General features: G+C 38.2%; 2 protein-coding genes across 2 annotated transcripts; one reads left to right on the top strand and one right to left on the bottom strand.

Annotated features, from left to right (window-relative positions):
- The first annotated feature begins 57 nt into the window (after positions 1–57).
- Positions 58–3777, top strand: snf8 (SNF8 subunit of ESCRT-II). Its single transcript, XM_055175271.2, has 8 exons — positions 58–409; positions 489–539; positions 646–784; positions 1058–1162; positions 2033–2105; positions 2208–2349; positions 2428–2502; positions 2579–3777. The coding sequence occupies exons 1-8, from the start codon at positions 356–358 to the stop codon at positions 2714–2716; spliced, it is 777 nt and encodes a 258-aa protein (XP_055031246.2). The 5' UTR covers positions 58–355; the 3' UTR covers positions 2717–3777.
- A 246-nt stretch (positions 3778–4023) lies between these two features.
- calcoco2 (calcium binding and coiled-coil domain 2) lies at positions 4024–14364 on the bottom strand. Its single transcript, XM_073866880.1, has 14 exons — positions 14232–14364; positions 13690–13880; positions 11993–12094; positions 11181–11341; positions 10838–10963; positions 10500–10580; positions 9719–9849; positions 9555–9624; positions 9305–9454; positions 7727–7912; positions 7489–7575; positions 7225–7402; positions 4986–5011; positions 4024–4507 (listed from the first exon to the last, which is right to left on the bottom strand). Exons 2-14 carry the CDS (start codon positions 13862–13864, stop codon positions 4346–4348), a joined length of 1635 nt encoding a protein of 544 aa, XP_073722981.1. The 5' UTR covers positions 13865–13880; positions 14232–14364; the 3' UTR covers positions 4024–4345.
- Between the last annotated feature and the right edge of the window lie 23 nt (positions 14365–14387).

The raw sequence follows: 14387 nt of genomic DNA, 5'->3' as shown, positions 1-14387 counted from the left end.
GGTGAGTAAATTATGAGAGCTCTTCAGTCCGGTAGATGGCGGTATTCAACACATTCACCAAAACAGCGACAGGCGCTCAGTGATGTGCCGAAGAAATACAGAGGAAGTCTTTACTTCTGTCAACGTTTTCTTTCAGAACTGTTAAAAACGCTAACCTTTTAAAATACAATACATAATACATTTATTTTACAGCAGAGCTATTAATAAGTCATTTGGTCTGGATGTTTGACTATGTAGTTCATGAGCGGTTCACGTGACTAGGAAGTCAGATGTTGTAGTTGTCAGAAAGGTAAACAATAACCGTAAAAAGGAAAAAAGTACTTTAAGGTAATTTTGAAACAGATATTTATACATCATGCACAGAAGAGGAGTCGGAGCTGGTGCGATCGCGAAAAAGAAACTCGCAGAGGTATAAACACGCTTGACATGAACGCATTAAAAACAAACATTTTTGCATTATGTTCCATCTAATTTGTGTCTTGTCACAGGCTAAGTACAAAGAGAGAGGTAACGTCCTGGCTGAAGATCAAATTGCACAAGTGCGTATATAACCAGATTTCGTGCTTTTGTTTTCCAAGATATGCATGTCATGGTTTTAAACAAACGTAAAATGTGCATAACAATTGAAATGTGTTGTCCGTGCAGATGTCAAAACAGCTGGAAACATTTAAGACGCATTTAGAGGAGTTTGCCAGCAAACATAAACAAGAAATCCGGAAAAGCTCTCAGTTCAGGGTGCAGTTTCAAGAGATGTGTGCCACTATAGGGGTCGATCCACTTGCATGTACGTATTTCAGTTCAAATGTTTAACCCTGTTAGTTGAAGTGGTTAAAAAGACCCCAAGTTGGGATGTGATTTATGTTTAAACTCATCTTAAAGCATTAAATAATGCATTTTTATTTAACTAAACAAGAATTTGTACTAAAATAAGTTATATATAATGCCTTTTTGTTGAACCAAACAATATATTACATAATAATTACTATCATAAAATATGTAAGCAATTATATATCATGTACAAAAGTGTAATTTTTTTCATTTATTTGGATGTCTGCATCTGGAAAAGGATTTTGGTCTGAGATGCTTGGAGTTGGAGATTTCTACTATGAGCTCGGTGTGCAGATCATTGAAGTCTGTTTAGCTCTGAAACACAGAAATGGTGGTAAGCTGTCACATTATAATGTTAAAAGTGTTTAACTTTGTTTGTCTTATTAATAAAACAGGCCTTACCACATTCATTAAATAGTCACAGAAAGCAACTTATATCTTTTATGAAGATTTACATATCTGTAGCCAGACAAATCTCACACATCTTAACACATATCAGTGCCATTGTTTTGTCTCAAGCAGTGGCAGCCGGTGACTTCTTTTTTCGAGGGCGCTCGATGCGAAGTTTGTCACAACATGTATGTAGCCCGTCATGTGTGTAGTTCCTTTTTTTTTAAATATACTCTCATTCTGGCATAATAATCAAAGACTTTGCTGCCGTAACATGGCTGCAGGAAGCGCAATAATTTACGCAGTGCCCGAAAATAGTCCCATGCCATTGAAAGTTACTAAGGGGACTATTTTCGGCAGTGCGTAATATCACTACGCCTGCTGCAGCCATGTTACATCAGCAAAGTCCTTGATTATTACGCCATTATGAGAGTGTAGTTCCTAGCCATATCTGACTAGAAAATCACAGCTTTTAATTTTCTGTCGGCCTTAGTACACGATGTAACTACAGCAGAATCAAGTTTTAAATAGGAAAAATAACTCTTTAGTTATTTTTTTAGCGCAATGCTAATGGTCTAATCAGATTCAATGGATTGTGCTAAGCTATGCTAAAAGTGGTAGCACCAGACCCGGAGATCAGCTGAATGGATTCCAAAACAGTAAAAATCAAATGTTTAACTCTAGGGGAGCTGGAAAATGAGCCTGTTTTTTTTTTTTAAGTGGAGTGTCCCTTTAAGCCTTGTCTGTGAAACCGGGGGTATATCTCTAAAATAACAAATTTTTAATACCCTTACATGTTCCTTTATCTTTGCAGGGCTCATCACACTGGATGAACTTCATCAGCGTGTCTTAAAAGGAAGAGGGAAGTTTGCACAAGATGTGAGCCAGTGAGTATCTATGATTTTTTTTAGGGTCTTCTATCTACGCCATACCATCTAGCCATTCTGGACAATTGTATTTTAATAACACCCAAATTTGTCATCACTCAGAGATGACCTAGTGCGGGCCATCAAGAAACTCAAGGCTATGGGAAACGGTTTTGGGATGATTCCTGTTGGAGGCTCTTACTTGGTTCAGTCAGTACCAGCAGAGCTCAATATGGATCACACTGTTGTCCTTCAGCTAGCAGAGGTACTCGATAATAAAAACAAAAATTTCTAATACCTTCACAAATCAATTGTCAAAACGTGATTATTACTGGTCTTACAGAAAAAGGGATATGTGACGGTGAGTGAGATCAGAGAAAGCCTCAAATGGGAGAGAGAGAGAACCTGTCATGTGCTTGTAAGTGTGCAGGAATAAAAACTTCAAGCATTGTGGATCTCTTATACTGTACTTACATATGTGCGCTGTATTTCAGGATCACCTGTTGAAAGAAGGCTTAGCATGGCTGGACTCCCAAGCAGCAGGCGAGCCACAATACTGGCTGCCGGCTCTTTTCTCAGAGATTGTATCACGAGACGTTACGCCTGAAGAAGCCAACCAGATGACACCTTGAGTATAAGATGGTATTTTGTAAACACATGCTAACGGTTGAGGGGAATTGCAGAACCAGGGACGAAGATCATCAGACGCATTGCTGAATCTACACTGTCAGAAATATAGTAAAGGTACAAAAGTTGTCACTGGGGCAGTACCCTTTTAAAAAGGATACTCTAGCCAAATATCAAAATTACCCAATGATTTACTTACCCTCAAGCAATCCGAGATACATATATCCATCATCTTTAAGCAAATGTCTTTGCTCTTCGAAGCTTTATAATGGTAGAAAACAGGGATCAGGGAACAACAAAAAAGTGCATTCATCCTTCACAAAGATAATCTTCGGGTTAATAAAGGTCTTCTGTGTGTAGTTGGTGTGATTTTGTAAGAAAAATATCCATATTTCAAACTTTAATACACTATAATAACTAGCTTTTGGTAATGATGCCATCTTGGACTCATGCAAGAGTTTAAGCCTAGTGAGCGTTTGTTGCCATCAGGTAAGATGCTATCGTTATCGGAAGCTAGTTATTATAGTTTATAAAGTTTAAAATATTTAAAATGTATATTTTTCTTACAACATCACATCGGTTGCCCGCAAAAGACCTTTATTAACCCCTTGGAGCCATGTGGATTACTTACTAAAGATGGATGCACTTCTTTGGCCTTCAAAGTCAGAAGTTGTTCTCCGATCCCCATTTTCTACCTTAATAAAGCTTGGAAAAGCAAGGACATCTACTAAAATAACTCCAAATGTGTTTGTCTGAAAGATGATGGATATATGTATCTCATTGCTTGAGGGTGAATACATCATGGGGTCATTTTGATATTGCTTTAACAGTGCATATTGGTATGTATTATTAGTACATATCAGGACTTTTTAAAGGGTACTATCCCATTGACAGCTTTTGTAACTTTATTTTTGAAAGTGTACATTGTGAAAGCCAAGCTTGCTTTAGTATGGAGAATAAAACCACCTACATTGTCAACATAATCCCTATGTATTTTGTATGTTTGTTATTTAAAGTTTTATTTACCAATGGAATAAATAAAAACAAGGAGATTTCCAGTGGTTAATACCATGTTTCATGTGTATTTTATTTGCATTACATTTTTCTCAATTCATTTTTATTACCTTTTCAAGAAATTTCAACTGTTTAATATTTTTCTTCTTTCTAAAACACTGCAGTTATACAGCTTACATTATACATTGGTTACTTATTTATTGCAGAATGAAAGGAAGAGATAAGGTACAGTCAGCCGACCATTATCTCAAAATAAACCTAGAGTGAGTAAATACAAACCAGACACAAAACGAAAAGGTCACCATTAGAGAGTTTATTTTGTGATAATGACTAGCTGAGTGAGTACATTATCTCACTTATTACCTGGCTACTTACTAATAAATAAATGGAGATGAAATGTTCAAGAAAAGAAAAACAGCTATGAACTAAGTTGGGTTTTTGCTGTAACAGTCATGATAGAATAAAAGTCATGCATGAACATTTCAACACAGATCTAATAATAGTTAGCTAATAATGAAAGACAAATGATATACATCTACAAAATCCTGGACCATTCAGTACCTTGCCAGTGCCACCATATGTGCCTAAAGATATTAAAGATACAGTCAAATGTGCATTGATTATAACTCATGACTATAGACGTGATCTTCAAACTGTTGCTGTGCCATGTCATCACAGATGAGAGTGCAGAATGGACACACTTTGTGGGCCAGCTCATGTAGTGCGAGTTCATCCTCGCTGATATCAGGAAAGCTTTCCTGGCAGTGCTGGCACACCCTCATCTACAAGGAAACATTATTCAATCATTTGGAAGTTCCTGCTTGTATAGTCATTATTAGTACTGTTAGACAGGTATATTCCAGGCAATATATCCTTGAATTTATAATTATCAGCATCAGCCAATAAATCTGTTCAATAGGCCAATAAATTGTTCTGTTCCTTAAAAAAAAAAAAAATCCAAATATGTTACGTTGTATTACACAGAACAACATTCCGGCGTGAGGTGTCAGATCCACAGTACGTCTTGTAAATATTTTTCAGGTACTTAAAAAAAGGGTATATTTATAAATATTATGCATAACAAATGTTTATTTAGTTTGACCAATTTTCTGTTTATCTTTCCTTTATATTAATTACATTTGTGTTATATCTGACTCATCGGCCACATTGTTTCTCAATATTGGCATTGTCCATAAAAAAACACATATTGGTCAACCCCCAATTATTAAAACATTGTGGACTTAATTATACAGTCCTTACCTTGTTCTCTACTCTTGATTGATCTCCTATAATGAAGAAATAGCAAACATCAAGAAGTTAACATGTATCATAACCAAGGCGCAACCTTCCAATCTCTCTGATGAAGCCAACAAGAAGTGACTTAAACTGCAATTCATCGATGGTTCGCTATAGGCTGGAGTCAATTCCTAAAGATCCCCCATGTTAAAATGCCCAACTTTACAGCAAAAAAAGTAATTCTGGTCTATATACAGTGAGGAAAATAAGTATTTGAACACCCTGCTATTTTGCAAGTTCTCCCACTCAGAAACCATGGAGGGGTCCGAAATTGTCATCGTAGGTGCATGTCCACCGCGAGAGACAATTCAAAAAAAATCCAGAAATCACAATATATGATCCTTCCAAACCATTTATCCGTATGATACAGCTGCAAACAAGCACCTGAACACCTGTCTATCAGCCAGAATTCTGACCCTCAAAGACCTGTTAGTCTGCCTTTAAAATGTCCCCCTCCACTCCATTTATTATCCTACTTTAGATGCATCTGTTTGAGGTTGTTAGCTGCATAAAGACACCTGTCCACCCCATACAATAATTAAGAATCCAACTACTAACATGGCTTAGTTAAAGAGCTGTCCAAAGACACTGGAGACAAAATTGTACACCTCCACAAGGCTGGAAAGGCCTACGGGGAAATTGCCAAGCAGCTTGGTGAGAAAAGGTCCACTGCTGGAGCAATCATTAGAAAATGGAGAAAGCTAAACATGACTGTCAATCTCCCTCGGACTGGAGATCCATGCAAGATCTCAACTCGCGGGGTCTCAATGATCCTAAGAAAGGTGAGAAATCAACCCAGAACTACACAGGAGGAGCTGGTCAATGACCTGAAAAGAGCTGGGACCACCGTTTCCAAGGTTACTGTTGGTAATACACTAAGACGTCATGGTTTGAAATCATGCATGGCACGGAAGGTTCCCCTGCTTAAACCAGCACATGTCCAGGACCGTCTTAAGTTTGCCAATGACCATTTGGATGATCCAGAGGAGTCATAAGTCATGTGGTCAGATGAGACCTAAATATAACTTTTGGTCATAATTCCACATAAATTCCATAATTTGGAGAAAGAAGAATGATGAGTACCATCCCAAGAACACCATCCCTACTGTGAAGCATGGGGGTGGTAGCATCATGCTTTGGGGGTGTTTTTCTGCACATGGGACAGGGCGACTGCACTGTATTAAGGAGAGGATGACCGGGGCCATGTATTGCGAGATTTTGGGGAACAACCTCCTTCCCTCAGTTAGAGCATTGAAGATGGGTCGAGGCTGGGTCTTCCAACATGACAATGACCCGAAGCACACAGCCAGGATAACCAAGAAGTGGCTCTGTAAGAAGCATATCAAGGTTCTGGCATGGCCTAGCCAGTCTTTAGACCTAAACCCAATAGAGAATCTTTGGAGGGAGCTCAAACTCCGTGTTTCTCAGCGACAGGCCAGAAACCTGACTGATCTAGAGAAGATCTGTGTGGAGGAGTGGGCCAAAATCCCTCCTGCAGTGTGTGCAAACCTGGTGAAAAACTACAGGAAACGTTTGACCTCTGTAATTGCAAACAAAGGTCAGTGTACCAAATATTAACATTGACTTTCTCAGATGTTCAAATACTTATTTGAAGCTCCATCATAAAAACAAACAGTCCAAAAAAATCATACACTGTGATTTCAGTGAACATGTACCTACAATGACAATTTCAGACCCCTCCATGATTTCTAAGTGGGAGAACCCGCAAAACAGCAGGGCGTCCAAATACTCATTTTCCTCACTGTAGCTAATTTTGCACTTCATGACAACTGTGAGGGGTGCAATTTTTTTTGTAAAATTATATCGTTTAAATTATATTAAGCCTTAAAGTTCTGCATAATTAAGGACATGTACACTTGAGTGACGGGTGAACTGTCACTGCCATCACTACCGTCAAACTAGGCAGTTGTGCTTTCAGCAACCAACTACCTTAGCTTCACCCTCGTTTCGCCTCTTATGATGTGTGCTGTCGCGTTGCCACGATGTCGACGACAGGCTCTGCTTCGAAAAAGCTCTTAATAACCTATAGGTGACATCACAAACACTACCTCCATATTTTTTACAGTCTATGATCATAACATATAAAGTACTGGCTGATCAGAAATTTGGTCAGCAATGCCAATGACGATCCATACTAAATACATATTCTTTTTCCATTCTAAATTAATTTATTTAAACCTACCAGCCAAGTCATCAATGTTCTCATAGACGTTAGAATCAGGTGGGTGTGTTTGCTCTTGGGTGTTGGTGGAAGCAGGTGGGCTATGAGGGTTGGTGAGTTGATCAGACATAGATGCCACAGCCGCCATCTGGTAGTCAAACACTGCCTTGCGCAGTCTAACTATTTCTGCATTAAGTTCCTAAAAATAAAATAAATAAGTTGGCATAATATACTGACCTGACATAGAGAGAACAGCAGGATATGTGGCAAAACGAAACAGATTACCTCATTCTGTTCAAGAAACTTCTGTTTGTATGATTTTGATTCCTCTGCAAGTTCATAAACTTTGTCCTGGGCCTCCTGGAGCTGTGTCTGTAGTAATACATATGTAGCAGCAACAATAACTTAAATATTTTTACTTCAGTTTTTAAGACAAACAACTTATAAAATTTGCTCTTAGTGAATAAAAACCCATTGTGTTTTAAATTCATACAAACACAAAACACAGCACGGGTCTAAACACCTGGATCTGATGGTATTTTTCACCATCGACTTTATTCACAGCCATCTCTGCCAGTTTCTTTTTCTCTTCCTTCAATTCCTGCTCTGCAATTTCTGCACGTTTTGTGGCTTCTTTGCAATTCTGCATCTCACTGCGCAGCAGCCCTCTGGATTCAGTCAGCTGGGTGAGCAAGGCCTGAATCTGTACCTGAGAGAGAAACCATTTATACATTTAATTTGTATACACACATATATTAAAATAACAAACACTTGCTTTTACTTAAAAACCCTATATAATCAAAATTGGAGTTTATCTGTCAGGTTTGAGCCTAAACGCTGACAAAATAATAACTTTCAGCAGATACAGTATGTATTTCCAAAGCAGAGTCTCAGATTAACAATACTGAGGACACATACTGTACTTACGTTGTCCAATGAAATGTTATTTTTAATCAAATATGCTTTTGAAACTCAGGAGACTCTCTGATTGGTGGATTGCATGAGTTGTAATATCTACAATGCTTTGATAAATGAGCTGAATAAGGGGAGCTTCACATTTTGCGTGCACAGAATGCGACGGCACTGCCTTCATACTTTCCAAAGGGCAATTAGTTTGTAGATAGAAGGGATACAGCTATGGCCCAAATTGTGTAAAATCTTGCCTACATATGTCCTGTTTTCATCCTAATCCTACCCCTTCGTCTAACCCTAAACCCATCACTGCATCGGATTAAGGTCGTAGCTGTATTCTATCTAGCAAGAAATGGTGTTTTTCATCCTAATCCTACCCCCTTAATCCAATGTGTCGCAAGATTTGGCCTTAGCTGTATCCCCTCTAGCCAAAATCAAGTGGTTAGGTGCTCCCGTTGCGTCTGACGTTGCTTAGTAACCTATAAGCATTGTGTGACGTTGTGCCGAGCACCCACCAGCAGAAAAAGAAATCAGTTTCACACCATATAGTAAATACCGTAATTACAAGATTTCAGGATGTAAAAAGCATTGAAGGCGAGGTGCACGATTTATGAAAAACGCTTTGGAAGAGGGAGTCGGGCCGAGTACCGAAACACACTTGTAGCCAATTAGCAGTAAGGGGCGTGTCCACTAACCGACATCGTTGCCTGGGCTGTGTATGTGTGGGGCGGGTCTATCAAAAGAAAGTCCAGATACTATTGGGGTAGGGGCGTGTTTGTTTAGGTGATTTCAAATGTCTACATTGGCTTTCAGAGATCATGCACCCCACCTTTAACTTCCTTGAAGAGTTCATAATCACCGCATATGGACTAGTCTGGGAGTTTTCGGAGAGCTACCACAAGACAGCTGAAACGTCCCGCAAAAGCACCCATGTTATTATTGTTACTGGAAGCACTTTCTGTGTTCTACAATATTAAGCAGAAGTAATTTAATGTTGTAATTATGTATTTTACAGCTGTCATTCATATTCTTTCAAGCAGATTCATTTTGATGTTGTTACTGTTGCTACAGAAATGCATAATCCACGTATTGAACCTGTTCATTAAGAGGAGTCCATACATTTGGCCATATAGTGTACTGTGTAAAATACACTAATACTGCTAAATGATGCTTAAGTTTCCAAATTTACTTTATTATCATCTCCGCCTTGCCCTGACATTGATGCTTGTAATGCTCTGTTTTCTTCTCTCTGGTCTTCTAGAGCCTTTTTCACCCGGAGAAGCTCCTCGATCTCTGCATGCAGTTTCTCATTGTTTTTCTTGCTGCTTTGCACATCCACCTCTAGTAGAACAAGTGTCATGTCGTAAAGATTATTGGGAATTATTGTTTTTTGCCAATAAAATAAAATACTTTCCACAAAAAAACTCTTGTGTGCAAACCTCTAGCAACTTGACACGATCCTGCAGTTTGTTGTAATTGTGCTCCATTTCATTTAGGCAGGTTTTTAAACTGAGAAAAATACAGATCAAAATATATTTAAAACAAAAATGTGCATGTAGAATACATGTCAGCATGAAGAGGTTCATGATGATGGAAACTCAACCTGAGATTTTCTGCGAACTGGACATCAGTCTGTTGCTGTAACTCAGTCTTTTCCTTCTTAAGCGCGTTGATCTTTTGAATAGCTTTTTCGTAGTTTTCATTGTAAGTCGTCAGTGACTGAAGATAAGCAGACTGTAGACAAGTTCAAGGTACTGAATTAAGTCATATCATAAAATCAAATGTGATCACAAATGTGATGTGATCTCAACACAGACCTGCTCATGTAGCAGCTTTTTTTAGGCTACCGACAGCAGCCATGTTTCCATCTACCTATTTTTATGCACATTTTGAAGTATCGCATAAAAAACGCTGGATGGAAATGCCAAAAAACATTGAGTTGGATAACTTAATCTTATTCGATGAGAAAACATGTGCATAAACTACGCTGGAAATAAATGTTTAATGCGATATTTCAATTATGTGCATAAGTTTATATGCAACTTTGGATGGAAACATAGCTAGTGTCGTGTGAGAATGATTTAAAGGTTGTTACTATTAATTTTGTCCAAAACTTATTTAACCTCCTAAGACCCGAGCTTTGGTTTGTCTTTTTTTAGATTTCTTCAAGCTATTTTGGGGTTAGGAAGAAGCAATAAATATAATAACCAAATAATTTTCTTTGAACATGAAACAATGTAATTGACAACGTTTGTGTGCTACAGGTTCCAGTTATACAAAAATAAGTATTATGTTGCAAACAACACAAAAATGTGGACATCTAGGTCTAGGAGGAGAAGACATTTCTTAGTGTGAGGTTTATGAAAGGCTGCTCTCTTGTTTACCTGTTCGGTGGTGTTATAATTCTGTACATCTGACGGAGACGTTTCCAAATTTTCTTTTGACTTCAACTCATCTAGGCAGTTCTGCCATTTAACACAGCACAAAGACGCATTCAAGATTACATCATCAACAAAAGATAATAACAGCTTGTTGAACAACAAGTAGCGCAACATTTGCTTCAGCACAATAGATACAGCGCACAAAGAAGTTAAGCATTTGACATAAATCAACCTTCATAACGAAAACACCCAGAGGTAGCAAAATGAATAATAAACTGAAAGGTTTTAGATATATGTGTTAGAAACACATAATAAAGTATTTACGTAAAGGCTTGACCAACCCTTATACGGCAAAGTTCATGCAGTCTGTCTTCCAGCTCATTTTTCAGGATCGTATTTTCTTCTTTTAAGCATTCAATCTCTTTCACAAAGTCCTCTTTCTCCTTTGCCATCATTTGTACCTGCTCCTACTCACAAGGAAAATCATATCAACTGTGACCTCCATTTTTTTTCACAGATTTTCTGTAACGGCATTTTCTAAATAACAAAACTATGCAATAGTTTTAATTTATGTTTAGACACATCCAATGGACATGGGTTTTTCCGATGGTGCTAACTACTGTAAAGTTATAATGTTTTTTTTAAGAGTACAAAGAAAGGATAGCTGTCCAAAATATATAGTACCTGTGTTGTTACAACTAAGAGGTCCTTCTCCAAGCTGGAGTCAAGACTTGTTTCTGCCGGGTTTCGAAAGCAGAATGGAGTGCTGGCTCCTTTGACATGACCATTGCTATCCACATAGCAGAACTGGTAAAACTCCCCATCATCTTTAGGTACGTAGCTCTCTGAGACAAAAGTCATGAGTTTTATCTTATATATTTGAAGACATTGTCACTCACTCAGAAGTGTGACAGAAATATTTAAAGCAACACTATGTAGTTTCCATGTAAAAATGACTTACAGCTCCCCCATGTGGTTGAAAAGCGCAACAGTGCCTGGTATCAGACACTCTTCTACAGGCAGGGGGAGGGGCGGGGCTGTGTTTCCTACCCTCTACTGCTACTTTCAGAGTGTGCTTGTAGCAGCTAGGAGGCTGCTCAGGTTGCAGCAACAGTACAATTTGTCCAGTTAAAAGTTGTTCTATCACTTAAATAATTTTAGAGACATTATTTAAAGGTAAAAAAAACTACATAGTGTTGCTTTAAATGCTTTAATTTGTATTGCTAGCAGTCCTCCTCGCCTTCTGGCTCCACATGCCTATTTCGTTGCCAAGAAGCAGCTCATAATGGAAGCCAACCAAGTTCCCGCAGAGACACATGACTCATCCATCACAAGGTACCAGGATTTAAGACACTAAGTAATTTGATAAGTAGATGCAGACCACTTGAAGTATTGTTTACTTACTTTACTAAAATAGCTGCAAAACACCACACTCATGCTGTCTGATGCACATTACAACTGCAGAAGCAGTAATAAAATGGGTCAGTAATTCTTACCTTTGAAAACCACTTGCATGAGCGTTTCAGGTCCGACTTGGTCCAGGCAGGGTTGCACCCATTCATAATTATAATATCCCTGGGTTGACTGCCAGCCAACCTGAAAATTTATGAACAGAAAGTGGCATGATCAGATTTTTATTTAATGTCTTTGAAAGAAATTTGAGATTACTTAATCTACTGTAATCTAATTCAAGGTCATGCAATTTTGGTATGTGCGATAGCGGTCCAGAAAAAAAACTGAAAATCTGAAAATTTAAACTGTTTGTACAATGACAAAGCTCTTGTATTCTATTTCTCTACCATTATAAAACATGAGTTGTTTATCATAATAAAACTGTTTCAGTGTTTTAAATAAAACACTGCTGCACTGCTATTAACAGGGTTCCAACACCTTAGTTAACTTCAAATTCAAGGACCTTTCAAGGACTTTCCAGGTCCAATATCCTCAAATTCAAGGATTAAATGTGGGGACACATTTCAAGCAAGGTTACATCGTGTTACCTTTTAAGATACATTGTTACAGTTCCCTTTTGAGGGAACTCATGCTGCATCACTGCGTTGACACTTCGGGGACGCCTCCAGGGGTAAGTGTGTCTGAATGGGCATATCAAATTCAACCAATGATGAGGCTTAATGACAAAGAAAGGGTGACGCGGGAGCCAGAAGTATATCGCTATCTGAAATATTGCCGAAGACGCCGTTACAGGGACGTAGGAATATGGCAAGGGAGACGCAGCGTCTCATTCCATTCTCAGGGAACAACAGTTACATACGTAACGCGAGACGCACAACTATGCAAAAAAGCATTTTGGTATGAATCAACATTCGTATACAGAAGATATAAGCATTTAAAGCGAACAGTTTAGCACGTGTGCTTAAAGGGCTAGAATTGTATGTTATTATCCTACACTACACAGGGAATTATATGGATTTTTCCCAGAAAACTTCTTGCATAAAATAGATTCAAGCACTTTCAATGACCCATGTATGTATATTTTCAAAAACTTCTCAGGGCCTTGATTTTTTCTCCCACAGATTCACAAACTTTCAAGGACCCGTGGGAACCCTGTATTAACCAATCAGAATGACCGCTGCACCCAACAATTATGTGTATCACTGCGCGCAACCAAGCAACGTAAACATGTGGAAAATTCTGTTGCTGTTCACAGTCAGTCAGGGACTATTTTTTTTTCAGCAAAGTAAGTGCTTAACACTGTGAAAGTTGCTTTGTAACTTTGTACTTTAATATTTGAACTGTGTGATAATCGTTTTATAAAAGCAATAAGGTACTCGAAGCTTGCTGTATAGTGAATAAGTCACGGCTGATGGTGGTATTGCATTCACTCCGGATCACTCCGCGCCGTGCAACAACGCCCTCAGCCGTGACTTATTTTAAACCATTATAAAATTCCTTCATGTAGTTTGTTTTAGGCCTTGTTCTAGTGAGTTTTAATGATTCCCATCAGCCAGATAACATCCCACCAATAAACCCCAACACAATGTCAGGAGAGACCCACATAGACTAGTTTCTATTAAAACCAATCGTCCCAAATTATATTAATAAAATGCATTACAATTTCTGCGATAGTTTCGTTTGTTGTTGTTTTTCAGCAGGTAAAACCATAAAGCAATAAATAAAGAAGTTGTCATATTTAAGATTTTACTCTTGCGCGTCTCTGGTCGTTTACACATCTTGAAGATGCCGATCCAGTCCCTCGGGTTGGGCTGCAGACCACCAGTGATCGTGTAACGGCAGGTAACTGCTGTGTTTGGCGGATATGATGGAGGGACATCGTTAAAAACCACCTGAGAGAAAGAGATGGTCTCCATGACCGTAGGAGTCGTCTCATCCGCGTTATCATCCATCATTTAGTACACAGTCACTCTTATTATGTGCAGAAATGAAAGAGAAAGATTTAAAACGATTATTTAACTTTCGACAACTTTCTCTTTAAACAGCGTCAACTTTCACTTTCACTTAAGGGCGTCATTACAAAACGCACAGAAGTTACACATAACGCAGATGGTTTGATATCGTTGTGTTAATAAACAAAAGTAACATTCATGTTATTCATAGTCAACGCTGTTAAAAAAGATACGATAACTTTTAATAAATTATAAGCTATGTTTTAACTTTGAAAGTAAGCATAAACAACAGAGTAATATTTTACGTGTTAGTATGTGTACTTTAGTAAAGTTTTTTTATAATAAACAACATCCAAAAATAAAATGTTACCTGAACCTTCTTTCAGACCGTGTTAACCGAGCGGTGAAATACACGGATGATGCTATAAATAGCAAAACAGAAACACGCTGGGATTTGTAGTTCAACGTCAGTATTAATATCAGACTACAGGATTTCCCGTAGACGTGAGTTATGTCATCCAAGTAA

The sequence above is a fragment of the Misgurnus anguillicaudatus genome, chromosome 4, assembly GCF_027580225.2.
Source record: "Misgurnus anguillicaudatus chromosome 4, ASM2758022v2, whole genome shotgun sequence".
NCBI classification, from domain to species: Eukaryota; Metazoa; Chordata; class Actinopteri; order Cypriniformes; family Cobitidae; genus Misgurnus; species Misgurnus anguillicaudatus.
Note: the sequence above shows the minus strand (reverse complement) of the source record. Positions and strands in the feature narration are given on the sequence as shown.

What these genes read in the sequence shown, in the direction of transcription:
- calcoco2 (XM_073866880.1), bottom strand. Translation starts at nt 13,864, where the DNA reads ATGATGGATGATAACGCGGATGAGACGACTCCTACGGTCATGGAGACC. An exon ending in CATGCAAGTGGTTTTCAAAG is followed by an intron (nt 11,342 to 11,992) that starts GTAAGAATTACT and finishes CTTTTGTCTCAG; the next exon opens with AGAGCTACGTACCTAAAGAT. An exon ending in AAGGCGGAGATGATAATAAA is followed by an intron (nt 7,913 to 9,304) that starts GTAAATTTGGAA and finishes TTTCTCTCTCAG; the next exon opens with GTACAGATTCAGGCCTTGCT.
- snf8 (XM_055175271.2), top strand. Translation starts at nt 356, where the DNA reads ATGCACAGAAGAGGAGTCGGAGCTGGTGCGATCGCGAAAAAGAAACTC. An exon ending in CGAAAAAGAAACTCGCAGAG is followed by an intron (nt 410 to 488) that starts GTATAAACACGC and finishes GTCTTGTCACAG; the next exon opens with GCTAAGTACAAAGAGAGAGG. An exon ending in TCTGAAACACAGAAATGGTG is followed by an intron (nt 1,163 to 2,032) that starts GTAAGCTGTCAC and finishes TTATCTTTGCAG; the next exon opens with GGCTCATCACACTGGATGAA.